Below are 16,463 nucleotides of genomic sequence, written 5' to 3'. Positions count from 1 at the left end.
TGTGCCATTTGGGATTCAGCTTAAGTGTGCCTTTTAGGACAAGGCCTTATAAATAGTGTGACTTTAGCATGAATTAAAGAGTTAGTTCACTAAAAAATGAAAATTCTGTTATTAATTACTCACCCTCATGTCATTCCAAACCCATAAGACCTTCATTCATCCTCGGAACACAAATTAAGATATTTTTGAAGAAATAGAATTCAGAAATAGAACCCTGACATAGAACCTGGAAGTGCTGCACTGTGTTTACAATGTGAACAGCATAGGAGAATGACAGGGAAGAGAAGAAATTGTTGAATAAAGTTAACAAGAAAGCGCACAAGACAGCTCTTGGATTTCATCAAAAATATCTTAATTTGTGTTCAGAAGATGAACGAAGGTCTTACAGGTTTGGAACGACATGAGGGTGAGTAATTAATGACAGAAATTTCATTTTTGGGTAAACTAACCCCTTAAGTGTAATGTGCTTGAGCATTTTTCAGACCTGGGACAGTCTTGCGCACTTACTCTCGAGCACCCCCTTTGTGCCTTCGATGTACACTTTTGCCTAGCCCAGTCAATGTGGCATTACATCATGAAAGTGTGGACTCAGAGAAAGACGGAAGGGCTTATTTAGGGTGCCATTTGCCATATCGACATTAGATGACACCAGTTATGTTTGTATAAAAGAACAGAGTGTGAATCCATGGTGTGAAGTATCTGACCTTCCACGACTGACCAATCAGAATCAAGTATTCTAGAGTGTCGAGCAATAAATAAATCCTGCACTATTTCAAGGTCAGTAGCCAAATTTAAATGATAGCCTACCTCTCAAACATTGCCTCAGTGCACAGTAATGAATTTATTATTGATAAGATGTTAGTAATAGACAAGGATAATGTCACTGGAAGTGAGAATTCAGTTGACAGTTGAGACCAGAATCTTCTGTGGTCATCTTATCTAACTTATCTAATGACAGTCTCCAGATATCATTTTTGTTCTTCACTGCCAAGACATTTTGGTCTGTTCTGCTCATATTTTGCTTGCTTATCACTTGTTCTGAGTCCAAACAGACTGTAACTGTTTCACTGCGACAGATTAATCAACATTAGAGACCAGTTTAAATGACCCCTACAGTCAGGCCAGTGTTACAAATGATCTGTACAGTGAGATCAGTCTGCCTGATGAATCTAGTGGAGAAGTGAGTCTGTTCATATGCAAGCACCCTTATCGTAAGGATTCACTGCAGACTTCCAGACCTTTTTTTATCAACCCCCTAGTCTGTTGCACGTTTAACACAAAGGCTAAACAAACACTATTCCAGATTATTATCTTTTAAACATTTCAGTCTAACTTATGCCTAAACTGTATTTTTTAGTTTTTGTACAGTATGTTCAATGCCAACTTCTAACCACATCTTGGGAAAGAATGACTGCGAAAGTGATCTCAGATCATTGAAAAATGACAACATCTAACAGAGCAACAGATCGCACCCCAAAACTTAAAGGGATAGTTCACCAAAAAAAGAAAATTCTGTCATCATTTACTCACTCTCAAGTTGTTCCAAACCTGTAAGAATTTCTTTCTTCTGCAGAACACAAAAGAAGATCATACTATGGAAGTCAGTGGGGCCCATCAACTGTTTGGTTAACCATATTCTTCAAAATATCTTCTTTTGTGTTCTGCAGAAGAAAGAAATACAGGTTTGGAACAACTTGAGGGTGAGTAAATGATGACAATTTTCATTTTGTGGTAAACTATCCCTTTAAAAATCATTTCCAGAATCCCCTGAGCTAAGGAAACAATTGTGTGTTTTTTTAAAGAAACACTTTTTAAAATAAATGTATACTTTTATTGAGCATGTATGCATTAAATTGATCAAAAGTGACAGAAAGACTACACAAAAGATTTATTAAAAAAAAAAAAGAAAGTCACCATTTTTGCATAAATTATGCAGATATTCTTCACCAGCACAAAAACTGCATAATAAGTGTAGAAATTCAATCTAGGCCTACTGTACTTATCACCCAAACAAATGTTGACAGTATATGCTTAGAATGTCAGAAAGCTCAAGTCTTGGTTTGTTTGATTGCTGTTTCAAAATGGGCAAATCTGTTTCTTATGTTGGTTTTTCTCAATTGTATACAACGGAGGGCCCTCGAGCAGTAGGTGTCTGTCTCATTTATATATTTTCTTTGGCAGAGGGCAGCTTGATTCGTGATTGTGTTTCTCATGTGCATTGCCCCATGGTGCTTTTTTGAGTTTTCTGGACCCAAACTCAGGCTCACTAACTATACAAAAAGCCCTGTTGCAATCACAGCATGCACAATATTTTATTTCAGTAAAATGTCATACAAAGTAAGTAAGTAAAGTAAGTGGATACAGACATAGAAAAGATAAACTACTTTGTTATTGTCTACAGTTTTCAACCTTCAGTGATCACAAAATGAACAATCTCGCTGATAACATATTATGCAGTGACTTTAGAGTGTATTTTCCCCCTATTATTATCATACAGTGAGTGTTGTTGTTGCTAAATAAATCTAAAAATGAAAACTATTTCATTATATTTCCGCTGAGTGAGCTGTATAGCATTTTATATATTTCCGCTGAGTGAGCTGTACAGTCCGCCATGTTTATCTCCTCACCAGGGCATTTAACAGCAGCTTTCAAGTAAGAAATGTATTCTTATTAAAGCTACTAAAGTTATTTAATCAAGAGCAGTGAATGATTTTCTGTTTTTCTTTTGTTGTTTGGTTCATATTAACAGCATATACAGCAGTAGGTACTGTATATTACGCTGCTGTCACTTTAATACACAGATCTAATATACATATGCAATTTCCTTCCCTGTTGTTTACGTTCACAGACATAACCCACTGTGTTTGTGAACTTTGTGTGTTTTTTACATAACCTTGTGTGTATTTGACAGTTTAAGTGCAATAAGACATGTAAGCGAAATCAGTTTAATTTTCACAGAACGCGCCATCTGACAGCCAGTTTTCTTGCATGTGCTTCGGATGTGTGCGCTCAAGAAACTATAAATTTTACTGATATAGCTTTAAAACGCATGCAAATAATTAACTTTCAGGATGACGAAGAACTGCAATGTCACATGAGCATGGCCATGATAGCGATAATAATCAAAACCAGACAGATGTTTTGTTAGTTTTTGGTAGAGCATCCGACACATAAGTTGTACAAGATCCACCCTGTTCTGGAAAGTGGGGTAGGGAGCAGCAGCTCATTTGCATTCAAAGAAACATGCACGAAAATAGCATGTTTTCCCTTCCACTAAAAAATGGTCATTTACAACATGGTATAATAAATGAAATGTGAGGTATTTTGTGCTGAAACTTCACAGATGCATTCTGGGGACACCTGAGACTTATATTACATCTTGTAAAAAGGGGCATAATAGGTCCCCTTTAAGATTTTATTAGGCAAAATCCTGGAAAACCTTGAAACTTCTAAGAAGCGTTTTTGAAGTCCACTGTGGCAAAACAGGAAAACAAAAAAACAAAAAACAATCCAGACAAATTGAGCAACTAGACAAGAAGAGCAATTGTCAGACTAAGAGGTCAGTTGCAACACTAACAGAGTTTCAACACTAAAACTGAAGAGACTATCCAGACATCAGTAGTGTTCCGGGACTGTCTAGACGGAACCTAAAACTTTTCGGAAGAAAATATTGTAGTCTAACAACACTAAAGCTGGCCTGAAAGCCAAATGTTATGTCTGACACAAACCAAAATATAGGCTGACACCAAAGTACCACTATTGCCATCAAGTGTGGCAAAAAAAAAAAAATGTTCTGGGCTTCCAGCAGGAGGAAGTGGAAAGCTTACTGCCATCAAAATGAACATGAACCAGCACTAAAAACCAGAGAGAGAGAGATAAGAGTGCTGTTTAAGACACACAGGAAGTTCTGCTGATGTGAGAAGAGCTTTGTTTGGTCTTTCTGTGTCACAGGCACAGATAATTTAATACACTCCTGGAATGAAATAATTCAACTCCCCAGGCTAGATCTCTTGTCAAAGTCAAGAACCCGATGCTAATACACAACCAGTCCTCCAATAGCTCCTGCAGTATGAAGGATTGATGTTTGAGAAAATACTGCATTCATTTCAAAGAAACTTGTGAGTGCAATGGCTCACACTCCAGAGCTGCAGTTTTAGTGTATCTGCATTTGGAATAGAAGTGCGTGTACCATTACTCATCAATTATATAAAACTATAGGCCTACATTTAAAAAAAATACATAAATAGAAAAAAAAAATGTGAAGATGGAAAAGAATAAAATAGAAAACAAAATAGGAAAAGTACTAAGTGAAGCATGTCAAATTATATGACTTAGTCTAAGCAAACGAAACAAATCTAATTTTATAATAAGACATCACTAAAAAGTGGACTTGGTGTATCCTTCTTTGAAAACATAATAAATCCAAATATTGAATTATACCAGTTCAAAATTGTAGCAATACTAAATAAATTACATAATGTTGAGTTCACATCTGGTGGGAATGTAATGGAGGTTTTCTGCACACTCTTGCAGGGTTGTGTGTCAGCAGTAGAGGGCGTGTCTACATTGTGCCAATAAAGGACCTATATGGGCCCCATTGTTGTCCATTCAAACAGCCCATTAAGCTAAATATAACATTGCTGTAGTCTGTAAAAGTCTGTTTTGATCATACTTCAAATGTACATAGCTATTAATAACAGAAATATAGTCAGTATATATATCAATATATATAGTCAGTATATAATCAATATAATCAATATAGCAGCTTCTGAATTTTAGATATGTTAATTATAAAATAATAAATAAATAAATAAATAATATGTGGGATTGCCGTTGTAGAGAAATATCAGCGATTTCTGATATTCACCACAAGATGGCGCATGGGAAGTTATTGCCCAAAAATGCACAGAGGGTCCATGCTGTCTCTTGACGTTTAACCTTTTTTTCCGTCTCATCTCTTTATTTCTGCTGACATGACACTGTCCCTTCATGGAAAAGATATTAAACCATTTTAAATTATAAGTACATTTCGAATTTCCTTTTGAGAGAAACATGGAATTATAGCCTTCATGTCCCCAGTGCTGAATACCAAGTAGAACCTGATTAAAATAGCTTTTGTTGAAATCAAATAATAATAAAGAAAATAAAACATTAGATATTATATCATAGTGGTGTACTGTCTTAAAAATCTAAGCCTGTCGAAATATGATTAATAGAAATATGCTATAAAATAACTATTTAAATATTATTAAAAATATGCTCTAAGAATAGAACTAGTTATAAATTCTAATAATATAATTTAAAATTGTCCTTAAATAACATGTCTACAAAGTCCAATTTCTAGACAGGCTTTTATTGACCACTACTACAGAATTTAAAGGCAATCCTGTTAGAAATTAGAAACTGAACAAATAAATAAATATTTCCTCTCATACTACAGTAGTAAACATTTGAAGTGGATCAAAAACGTTAATCAAAGTTGTCCTAAGAAGAAGGTTTTAGGACAAATGTTGACTATTGTATATAAATGTTCAACAGTTTTTATATTAGTGTTTTGAATTTCAGTAAAAAGTAATATGCTCTATCTACTCAGTAAAATTGTGGCAACAGATTACAAGCAATATTATTAATTAAATTCAACATATAAGAATTGAGTTAGAATTAATCTAATGAATTCCTTAAAAGTCAACCATTTAAAATGTGTAAAATTAGCAAACACCATTACAAAAACCACAAACTGACATAAAAAGCAAAGAGTCAAACCGCCCAACTAAATGAAGCACTAATCACCATAATGGTGACCAAAGATTTTCAATAAAATCAACATCAACATCTAAACCTCTGTTAATTCTTGTGTTTCTCTTTCCTTCAGTGATTCTGCTTGTTATCATCAGGTTTCTTCAATGTTGGCAATAAAAAATAAAGAGTTCTTAATGTCATCTTTGACGTCTGTCTGTTATTCAGATATTTTTGTTTAAATTTTACTTGTTTTAAATGGTTGACATTTAAGGAATTGATTTGATTAATTCTAACTCGATTCTATTTGTCGAATTTAATAAATAAAATTGCTTGTAATCTGTTGCCAAAATTTTCTGGAGTACATATAGCGTAAGGCACTTTAGGGTCAAATATTAAGTGTTAGAATTAAATCTATAGAAATCGAATCAAAACACTGGTGAACAACTTACAAAAACAAGACCAGATATAGAACATACAATCTTTCACTTTTATTTTTAACCTAAAATCTTTATGCTGAAAAAAAGTTCATGTACATTTTCATTCATCTACTTTTACTCTCTTTAGTTGTTGAGTAAACTTACAATATGTTAAAGATATGTACTGAATAAGAAGACAACAGGAGATGTGTTGTATTAAATTGCTCTACGCACTAACTGATCTGTTTACCCCAATTGATGTAGACAGATTAAATCCACATAACCTGATCACACCATGAGTGTAAGTGTGTGTCAGTGCAGGCAGAGATTAGCATAAGCATTGTCTAAACCATATTCTGCTGAGCAGTCAAATATGCTAATCTATAATCTGTCCTATAAAGGCACTTAAACAGAGTGTGCTCAATTTCCCAGACCAAACAAACATACAGCGAAAGGTGGAGAAACAAACCAGCGATCATGAATGGCACTGAGGGACCGGACTTTTACGTTCCCATGTCCAATGTGACTGGAGTGGTGCGCAGCCCTTACGAGTACCCACAATTCTACCTGGCATCGCCACTGGCATTTTATTGTGTCGCCGCATACATGTTCTTCCTCATCGTTACCTGCACCCCCATCAATGGCCTCACACTGTATGTGACCATTGAAAACACGAAGCTTCGGACCCCGCTGAACTACATCCTTCTGAACTTAGCTGTGGCCGACCTCTTCATGGTGTTTGGTGGATTCACGACGACCTTCTACACCTCCTTACACGGATATTTTGTCCTAGGACGTGCTGGCTGCAACTTGGAGGGCCTCTTCGCTACGCTCGGTGGTGAGATTGCGCTCTGGTCTCTGGTTGTCTTGGCTGTTGAGAGATGGGTGGTCGTCTGCAAGCCCTTCACTAAATTTCGCTTCACGCAACTCCACGCCACCTTCGGTGTTGCCTTCTCTTGGACAATGGCCTGTTCGTGTGCCATACCGCCTCTAATTGGATGGTCCCGCTACATTCCTGAGGGCTTGCAGTGTTCATGCGGAGTGGATTATTACACATTGAATCCTGAGACTGAAAATGAGTCTTTTGTTATCTACATGTTCCTTGTGCACTTCACAATCCCTCTCACCATCATTTCTTTCTGCTATGGCCGTCTGCTCTGTGCTGTCAAGGTAGCAGCCGCCCAGCAGCAAGAATCTGAAACTACTCAGAGGGCCGAGCGAGAAGTTACCCGAATGGTAATCCTCATGGTCATCGCTTTCCTAATATGTTGGGTCCCCTACGCCAGCGTCGCCTGGTATATCTTCACCCACCAAGGGAGTCAGTTCAGCCCTATTTTCATGACCATCCCGGCATTCTTTGCCAAGAGCTCAGCGCTCTACAACCCACTCATTTACGTCATGATGAATAAGCAGTTCCGTCACTCCATGATGTTAGTAGTGTTCTCAGGAAAGGATCCTTTCCAGGATGAGGAGGAAGTAAGTTCCACCTCAAAGTCCAAGACAGAGACCTCATCCGTCTCCTCAAGCTCTGCTTCTTCTGACTGAGGGTCATGCTCAAGGCTATTTGTGGAATTTACAATTCAACTGCCTGCCACTTATGACAGCTTCCCTGTAAGGACATATGGAAAATTCTGACGGCAGATTGAGTTGTATACTAATATCTCAGTACACAGGCGTTTCAATACAGCTCAGACTGTGAATGGGATAAAATGATTTTAAATATATATATATATAAAAATATATAATATGTGCAATTATTATTATTATAGCATGATAAGAACAGCACTTTATATATTTATATGTGAATTCAGGGGCGACACACAACTCTTAATGTGCAAGAGGACCTGGGTTCAAATCTTGATGTTATATATTATATTCATAATTGGGATTTTATATATATATGTGAGGTCAGTGAGATTAGCAAGGATGCATTACATTGATCAAAAGGGACAGTAAAGACTTCTACATTGTTACAAAATATTTCTTAAAAAAATATATATCATGGTTTCTACAAAAATAAATTAGCAGCACAACTGTTTTCGACATTGTTAATAATAAGAAATGTTTCTTGTGCAGCAAATTAGCATATTAGAATGATTTCCGAAGGATCATGTGAAGTAATGATGATGAAAAATCAGTTTTGCCATCACAGGAATAAATTACATTTAAAATATATTCAAATAAAAAGCAAATTTAAATCAAATTAATATTTTAATAATATTTCACTATCTATCTATCTATCTATCTATATATAGAGATAGATAGATACAGTATATATATATATATATATATATATGCACTGATCACTGCAACAACAGCTGAAAAAGAGTGTGTGCTAAACAGGATCAAGATAAATACAAAGGTTTTCAGAGAATGAATCAAAGAATCACTTTTTATTAAATGTAAATGGCAATGAAGGTTTTATAGTTAACGTTAAACTTAATGTCATTTATTGGACTGAAATCTAGACTACAATATCGAACAGTTGATGGCAAAACTTCAAAATGTCCTTCCTTACAATGATCAAGGCACCATTGACACAATGACATTGACTGCCAAAGTCAACTATAAACAATTGCATTTTCTGTCATGTATGTGAGCATGGAAAATTAAACATATAAAATCCAATCAATGTTTCCATGATCATTACTTTATGGGCGTTTTATAGTTTTTGAGCCATGCTCTCTGGAAACAAATGCCTATGAAACTCTGTAAAAATGACCTTGAGGTAACTATAGCAACCCAGAAACCTCCTACCCTTCCCCTGATGTACAACAGAATACAAATTGAAACCTGCATAAATAGAAGAGAAAGGCACAAAAGCTAGCATAGATAGATAGATAGATAGATAGATAGATAGATAGATATCTTTGCTTGGATCTAGATGTTGGGAAGTCAGCATACTTTGCACAGCTGGAAAGCAACAGTAGCTATACGTCACTCCAACTCTTTTTTTTTTTTTTTATTATTCTGCAAAATGTAGGCCTTCTATTCTTGGATGCAGCAGTGGGACTAAAATGAGGTCAAAATAACAGCCATTCACACCAGGTAGCTCAACTAACACTATGTCATACCAGGAATGAATCAACCACTTTTGTCTCATGCCAGATTTCAGAGAACTTTCAACATTGTTCTTCTGCCCAGTCATCTTTTCATGTGTTAAAATCATGATTTTAAATATTTTAAATATTTAGCTATAGACTAAACTGTGCCAGCATTAACTAAATAGTTTAAAGCCCTAGATTTTGTCGGGCAAACCTAAATTAACTGAAAGTTTCAAGATATTTTCAAAACACTTTTCTGGGTCTGTAATGTTTATCGTTCTGTAAAGTTATGTTGTTCAAGAGAGGACATACTAATTCCCTCTGATCCCTAACCACCCTAACCTATCCCTACCAGGGCTGTAGTAGAGAACAAAGTACACCTGATGCACTTCTCTTTTTATGCATTCACATCATTCTCTTTAAGCCAGAGAGGAAGGCTCAGACTCTTATTCATCTGATAACCCGAGAGGAGTTGTTCTCGCTGGATTTTTTAAAAAGCTGTCGACTCCGTGGGTAGTGTATTGAATCTCTTTTCCTTCACCTTTTGAACTGCCAAGAAGATAAAGAAGTCTTTGTTCTCTCCTTCTCTTCATTTTCCAGACATGTTGGCAAAGTGTTAAAGAACCCAGTGCAGTTAAACACCATCTCTACCTCCCACACGCATCCATCTTGAATATATTTCACAGTCCAAGTTATCCTCCGCTCAACCGGCTGCTAACTAGCCTATTTCCTCTTTGTGAGCTTGAGAATTATAAGAAAGACCATCAAAATGTGTATATATACTGTTTTTATTTTTTGAACATTATCATCATAGTTTTTATTTCATTATCCCTTCATTCTTTTAAAATGATCACCTCTGAATGTACACATACTGCAAACTGTCAAAAATATACAAACGAATGCAGGCTTGTGCTATACTCTGGTCAAATGTCTAAAAAACAGTGGCACTGGGGAAGAGAAAGAAAATAAAAGAGAGAAAAGACATTGAAAGTGTAAAGACATGCACAGTATATGTCTGAGCACCACATTGACTGAGCTGCTCGGTGCATGAGAGGGCTCTCTGTAACAGAAGGTTTCATAATCCAAAAGGCTGTCCTTTGTAAAACAAAACAAAAGAAAACACCAAGAATGGTACTGTTAGGCACATAATCGTTTTCTTTATACATAGTTGTCAAACTCTGTAGAACTGCTAGCAGATTTATAAAAAGGGTCATAAAAGAAACCAAATGACACTTCGATGGAAAGAAAAGAAATCATTCTTCTGCTGTTGAGAGTTGTAAAGATGTTCAACCATGAGAAAACACCAGTTTTCAAATCAATAATTTAGTATCCAGGGTCTGCGCAGTCCTTGGATGAAGGCTCGTGTGGACAGTGGGCTCTGGGTGTGGTGTCCTTCCTAGTCGACCCATCAGATGCTGAGGTCTTTGGAGCTCTCTTTGTAGGCCTTCCTCCTCGGCTCAGGTACGTTGTTGTTAGATCTACCGTAATTGGATCTGAGCGTGCTATAATACCCACTCAGCTGGGATCCCACCTCCTCTTCCTCCTCATCGCGGTACCCTCTGATGGGAGACAAGTCTCGACTTAGACTCCTCGTCCGGTACGAGTATGAAACCGGAGACTCGTCTCTACGGTATCCATCCTGTCTGCCTCCAGTTCTCACAGGGGAGCGGCCCCTCAATAAAGAGTTGTAGTTCCGGAAAGCCGAATCCGAGTCAGGTGTCCGAACGCGGGGAAAGGTGCCGTCACGAGAAGCCCCGCGGAGAAGGGTCGAATCACGATAGGCATCAAGGTAGCTGGGAGGCTCTCTCTGTAGGGTGTTATCCAGACTGAGCCGGTCCAGGGATGCTGCCAAAAGTGGAATGCTCTCGGAGCGGGATGGAGGCTTCGGAGGAGGAGGTTCCTTTAAGGTCTCATCCACCACCCTGTCGAACTCGTCGTTGTAGGGTTTATCTGAAGAAGCTGTAGGACGTCTTGAGGGAGACTGGTATCTGGAGCGTTGAGGGGAGCGGTAGGGAGATCTACGACGGTAAGGAGAACTGTGGCGATAACCAGATCGGTGGGGTGAACGCTGAGGTGAACTGTGTCTGCGAGGGGAAGAGTGGCGATGATGCCGTCTATCCGGTGAGCGACCTTGTCTCTGGTTGTATCGACTGTCCAAGGTGTTCTCGGCGCTCCGAGCTCTGCGCTTGTCTGGGGAGCGGTGCCTCCGGTGGTGTTGGTGGTTGTGACTGTGGTGGTGGTGGTGATGATGCTGTGAGTCATCCGTGCTGGACCTCTTCTTGTCGCCCTTCCTCTTGTGAGGCTTTGAAGTTCCGCTGTCCTTTCCGTGACCCTTGCTCCTGCTTTTCTTTTCAGGGGAGCGGTGTCTGTGGTTGTTGTGACGGTGGTTTGACCGGTGGCCGTGCTCCCGTTGGCCCGGCTCCCGCCCCCTCCTGTCGTCATTTTGTGATGATTTGTGAAGGTCTGGTGGATAGCTGGACTCCGATGGTGGGTGGGGCCGACTTTCGGGAGGAGCTGCGTTCACTTCCGAAACAGTTTGTGCACCGGCGCCGAGGCCGTTGCCGTCGTTGATGCCGTCTGTAAGATATGAGTAATTATGGGTGAACTCAGTTATCATTTACTGCCTGAACAAGTATCATGTTATGTGATGGATTGTGAATGTGTCTTTAACCTTACTATATTTCCATGAAAAGCTGATATTGGTTTGGCTGTTACCATGACTAGACAACAGTGCCCCCATTAAAGGGTTAGTTCACCCAAACAAGAAAATTCTGTCATTAATTACTCACCCTCATGTCATTCCACAACCGTAAGACCTTCGTTCATCTTCGGAACACTAAGATATTTTTGATGAAATCCGAGAGATGTATGACTCATCCATAGACAGCAATTTAACCACCACTGTCAAGGTCCAGAAAGGTACTAAAGACATCGTTAAAATGGTCCATGTGACTGCAGTGGTTTAACCTTAATTTTAAGAAGCGACGAGAATACTTTTTGTGCCCAAAAACAAAACAAAAATAATGACTTTATTCAACAATATCTTCTCTTCTGTGACATTCTCCTACGCTGTTTAAGTCCAGCGCTTCTGGGTTCCACATCAGAACGCCGGCTCAGTATTGGCCGACGCTTTTCACGCGAGCAGCACGATGCATGCATGCGATGCTGGCGCAGGAGCCGGCCAATAATGACTCGCGTTCTGACATAAAACCTGGAAGCACTGGATGTAAACAGCGTATGACACAGAAGAGAAGATATTGTTGAATAAAATCATTATTTTTGTTTTGTTTTTGAGCACAAAATGTATTCTTGTCACTTCATAAAATGAAGGTCGACCCACTGCAATCACATGGACTATTTTAACGATTTCTTTAGTACCTTTCGGGACCTTGAAAGTAGGGCTGGGACAAAGCATTGCAATACATCGAGAAATGATTTTGGATGAATTCTGAGATTTTCCGAATGCATCACGATTCTCTCTCAAATCGATTCTGGGCTTTCTCTGCGTGCTTTAGAAACGGCCTATAAAATAATCCCTTCTATAAAATAATCATACATAAAGTTCGAAAAGGTTGAAGTGAATTATGAAGGGTGTTTGCAGTGGCCTGTTTACATTAATCTCACGTCATAAAAGCATTCTGATGTGCAAGTACATTCTCAGACTCAGCCGAATGCACGAGTGGTCTTCTTCATGACCATTTGAGTGTACGGTTAAAAACTAGCCTTGAGCGCCATCTGCTGTTACAAATCAAGCTCAGAATAGCTTCAAGAGAATCGCAATGCATTCGGAAAATCTCAGAATCGATCCAGAATCATTTCTCGATTTATTGCAACAATTTTTATCCCAGCCCTACTTGAAATAGGTGGTTAAATTGTTGTCTGTTGAGGAGTCAGAGCTCTTGGATAATTTGTGTTCTGAAGATGAACGAAGGTCTTACGGGTGTGGAATGACATGAGGGTGAGTAATTAATGACAGAATTATTTTTGGGTGAACTAAAACTTTAAGTATGTTTAAATGCACCTTAAAAGTTTGATTTCAGTTGAACTAAAACAATAATCAAGGCTGGAATACACTACATGATTTTCGCCCTGATTGGAGGCAACACCGCAAGTCAGAGCCAGTCTGCGTATTTCGGTCAGTCAGACTTCACAGATTCCACAGAAAATCATGTAGTGTATGAGGGGCACAGAGTCCGAATGACTGGAGCTCGGCTATACTGTTGTAAATGTGCATGTTAACGTACTTGGTAATTCTGTTTGAATGTGTTCAAGCAACAATTTAATAGTTTTAGTTTAGTGTTGATGCAGATGATGATGATACTCATCTGACACAAACTCATGCATTTGATGCTTTTAAATGCCGTTCAAATTGATTTCTAATTATTTAACTCCAAACGTAATGGACTGGTTTGAGACAGACATGTCTACATGATTAGAAAAATTGGATGTAACAAACCTGAGGCAAAACTTGCAGGCAAACATTTTTGTTCCCACGACTCTTTTCTGAAGCAGTTCAAAACTAAGATTCTACAGGTAGAAGCACTTCGAGCTATATATTTTCTACATGCCTAAGATAGACAAGGATCCAAAGAGTCAAAGAAAATTTACCTGTACCGGGTAATGGCTTTGGTGGGTGGCAAACGTCGACAAAAAAAAAGAAAAAAAAAGAAACGCATGACAAAAAACAAAAAAAAACAAAACACCCACTAATAACAAAAAAAAAAAATTGCATTCATTGATGAGGTTTTCATTTTGTCTGTGGGGATGTCGGCAAACTTTAAATGCAAGAATGAACCCACTCATTCAGGTCACAATGTCAGGAATGGCCACAGCACTGGCAATGCATTCTTGTGTAAATGAACTTGCAAGGGACAGTACAGTTGAGAGGAAGCCACAGCACAGAAAACTGCCAGAGATGTGATGAGACGGAACACGGGATCTACAAACCGTGGTCTGATTTTGGTAGAAAGCAGGCTCTGCTGTCTTTTCAGATCTCATACAAGCAGCGACTTGGGGAGCAACCATCGCTATGGGTGGAAGGAAGAGCCCAGAACAACAAAAAAGAGTAGATAAAAAAGAAGAGAGAGAAGCATTTAGATCCCTGAAACAACAGTCGTGAGAGAGTTATGCTCTTTTGCAATGGAAACAGTGTTTATTTTATCAATTAGTCAAAGATAGAGATTGTCCATAAAACGCCCCCACCCTTGAGTGAAAAATCAACAGTAACAGAGAGAGCCGGAACCAAGCTCGCACACGTATACCCACACACACACGCGCACACACTCGCCCAGCAGCAAATCAACCAAAAGACAGTGAGATGTGGATGCCGTAATAAGCTTATGTGCACAAACACACACACCATATGAAGCAGTTTACATTGCAAACAGAAAGAAAACAAAAGTGGTGAGACATGGAAGAGAAAAATGAGAAAAACAAGTACAAAATGGTATAAAAATATACAACCTCACAGAGATATCATGTTGGTGCGGGAAAGGACACATTATATCACATTCTGAACTCGACAAAATACATGAATGAGCATCTTTAAATGGTCAAAACCGAAAACAAAAGCATAAAAAATAACTGTGGCAAATTAGTACATGAATTTTCCATAAATATTATGGAAATTGACAAGAAAAAAAAAACACATTTAGATATTCACTGACATCATGCGGCACTGACATTATGCTCAATAAGTGAGTTGCTTTCTGTCTGTAAATGGAAAAAATGTAACGTCTGATAACAATCCGTTAAATACAAAAAAAAAAAAAAAAACGATAATGGAATGTGGAGTTTAAGAACCATCTGTAAAGTTTGCAATGAAGCAGTTGACATGTACAACGTGCAAAAAGATCTGTGAATATGTTGAATACAGTATTGTGAGTTTTCACCGAAACGGCTAATGATACCAGAATGCGTTTGTAGTCATGGAGTCTCTTTAAAGACCCTTCTCAGTAGCTTACATTCACCTTCAATAAATATCATAAATATGTTACAACTCACTGACATGGTCGTGCCACCTCAATGGAGGGCATGGCAGAGTTTATCATATTTTTTTTCTCTGAAAAACAATAAACGTATATCCAGTTTTAGAAATGTTAATATTTCTGCCTCCTCGCTTTGCGTTTTTTTTTTTATTCTTGTGAAGTATTACGAAAAGCATGTGCCACAACCACCACCCAAAAGCCACATATCCCATAGTCCCCTAGGCTAGCCCAGTGCACCGAGGCAAGGGGGGGCAACAGCAGCAAGAGGAAGGCCCATCACCCGGGAGGAGGTCAGAGGAGAGGACCAGTGCGCAGAAAAGAAGAGGTGGTGGTGTTGTCGACCCCCGTGGGGGAAACTCCTCAAGGTGTGAAGACAGGGGAGAAGGGGATGTTCTCGTAGATTGACCCACCATATTCTGGCACCGAGCCGTCCCCCCTCCTTAGGACCAGGTGGACTTTTCGGCCACCGTTTTTGATCAGTTCAATGGCACGGGCGTGCTTCATGCCCTTGGTGCTCTCCCCATTGATCTCCAGGATCTCATCTCCAACCTAGAGCGATACAGAGCGGGAGAGAGGATGCAGAGAGAATAAAAATAAGGCAATGGTACCTATATTTAGCGGTGACATCCAGAAAACATCGTCATGCGTAGAGAAAGCTAAAGATGAAGAGAAAGGTAGAATTTCCTTTGTTCTATTTTCCCTCTCTGCCTCTGGTTATCTGTCAGCGCTTTCCATCAAGGGAATACCGTTTCCACATAAATGGGTCTTCGGCTGACAACTCGTTGCGCTTCACAGAGCCGCTATGCGTTGCTATCCTCTCATCTAACTTGCAGAGCTTAGTACAGCGGCTGTTAGCATTGATGCTAATGGACTGTTAATCACTCTATTTATTATTTACTTTAAAAATCCACATTTTAACATTACTTCTAAGATTACTATGGGGATAGAAATTAAATGTGCTATTCTGATGCAAGTCTGGGTCCTGAGACGAGCAATGTGTTATACAGATGCTAACGGGATTTGTTGTTGTGGGGGGTTCTAACTGTGGAAAGTTCCGAAGTTGAATGAAGGTCTTATGGATATAGAACGACATGAGGGTGAGTAAATAATGACAGAATTTTCATTTTTGGGTGAACTAACCCTTTAAGTACCACTCATATAAATAATGGCCATCTATCATAACTAGTTCTGGGGCATCTTTTTAGGTAATGAATGTAAGCTCAGATTACTCATTCAGATGCTGATTCTGATTCAAGTAAGATTAAATCCTAATATGC

General features: G+C 38.7%; 2 protein-coding genes across 13 annotated transcripts in view; one reads left to right on the top strand and one right to left on the bottom strand.

Moving 5' to 3' along the window:
• Positions 1–6,263: 6,263 nt before the first annotated feature.
• Positions 6,264–8,243, top strand: rhol (rhodopsin, like). The gene has a single exon (XM_051913115.1). The coding sequence runs from the start codon at positions 6,633–6,635 to the stop codon at positions 7,698–7,700; it is 1,068 nt and encodes a 355-aa protein (XP_051769075.1). The 5' UTR covers positions 6,264–6,632; the 3' UTR covers positions 7,701–8,243.
• Positions 8,244–9,969: 1,726 nt separating this feature from the next.
• magi1b (membrane associated guanylate kinase, WW and PDZ domain containing 1b) overlaps positions 9,970–16,463 on the bottom strand; it is a 149,777-nt gene continuing 143,283 nt past the window's right edge. For 9 of the 12 annotated variants that reach the window (XM_051912009.1, XM_051912005.1, XM_051912007.1 and 6 more), the window contains 2 exons: positions 15,597–15,735; positions 9,970–11,776 (listed from right to left, as the gene is read on the bottom strand). In XM_051912009.1, the coding sequence (XP_051767969.1) occupies positions 10,608–11,776; positions 15,597–15,735 (1,308 nt within the window). In that variant the 3' untranslated portion in view covers positions 9,970–10,607. Of the gene's footprint in view, positions 11,777–14,146; positions 14,227–14,329; positions 15,736–16,463 lie in introns of those variants that run through there. The other 3 variants (XM_051912015.1, XM_051912016.1, XM_051912014.1) reach the window with 2 other exon arrangements.

This window comes from Ctenopharyngodon idella, chromosome 11 (genome assembly GCF_019924925.1).
Source record: "Ctenopharyngodon idella isolate HZGC_01 chromosome 11, HZGC01, whole genome shotgun sequence".
Classification (NCBI taxonomy): Eukaryota; Metazoa; Chordata; class Actinopteri; order Cypriniformes; family Xenocyprididae; genus Ctenopharyngodon; species Ctenopharyngodon idella.
This window is presented reverse-complemented; position numbering and strand designations above follow the sequence as displayed.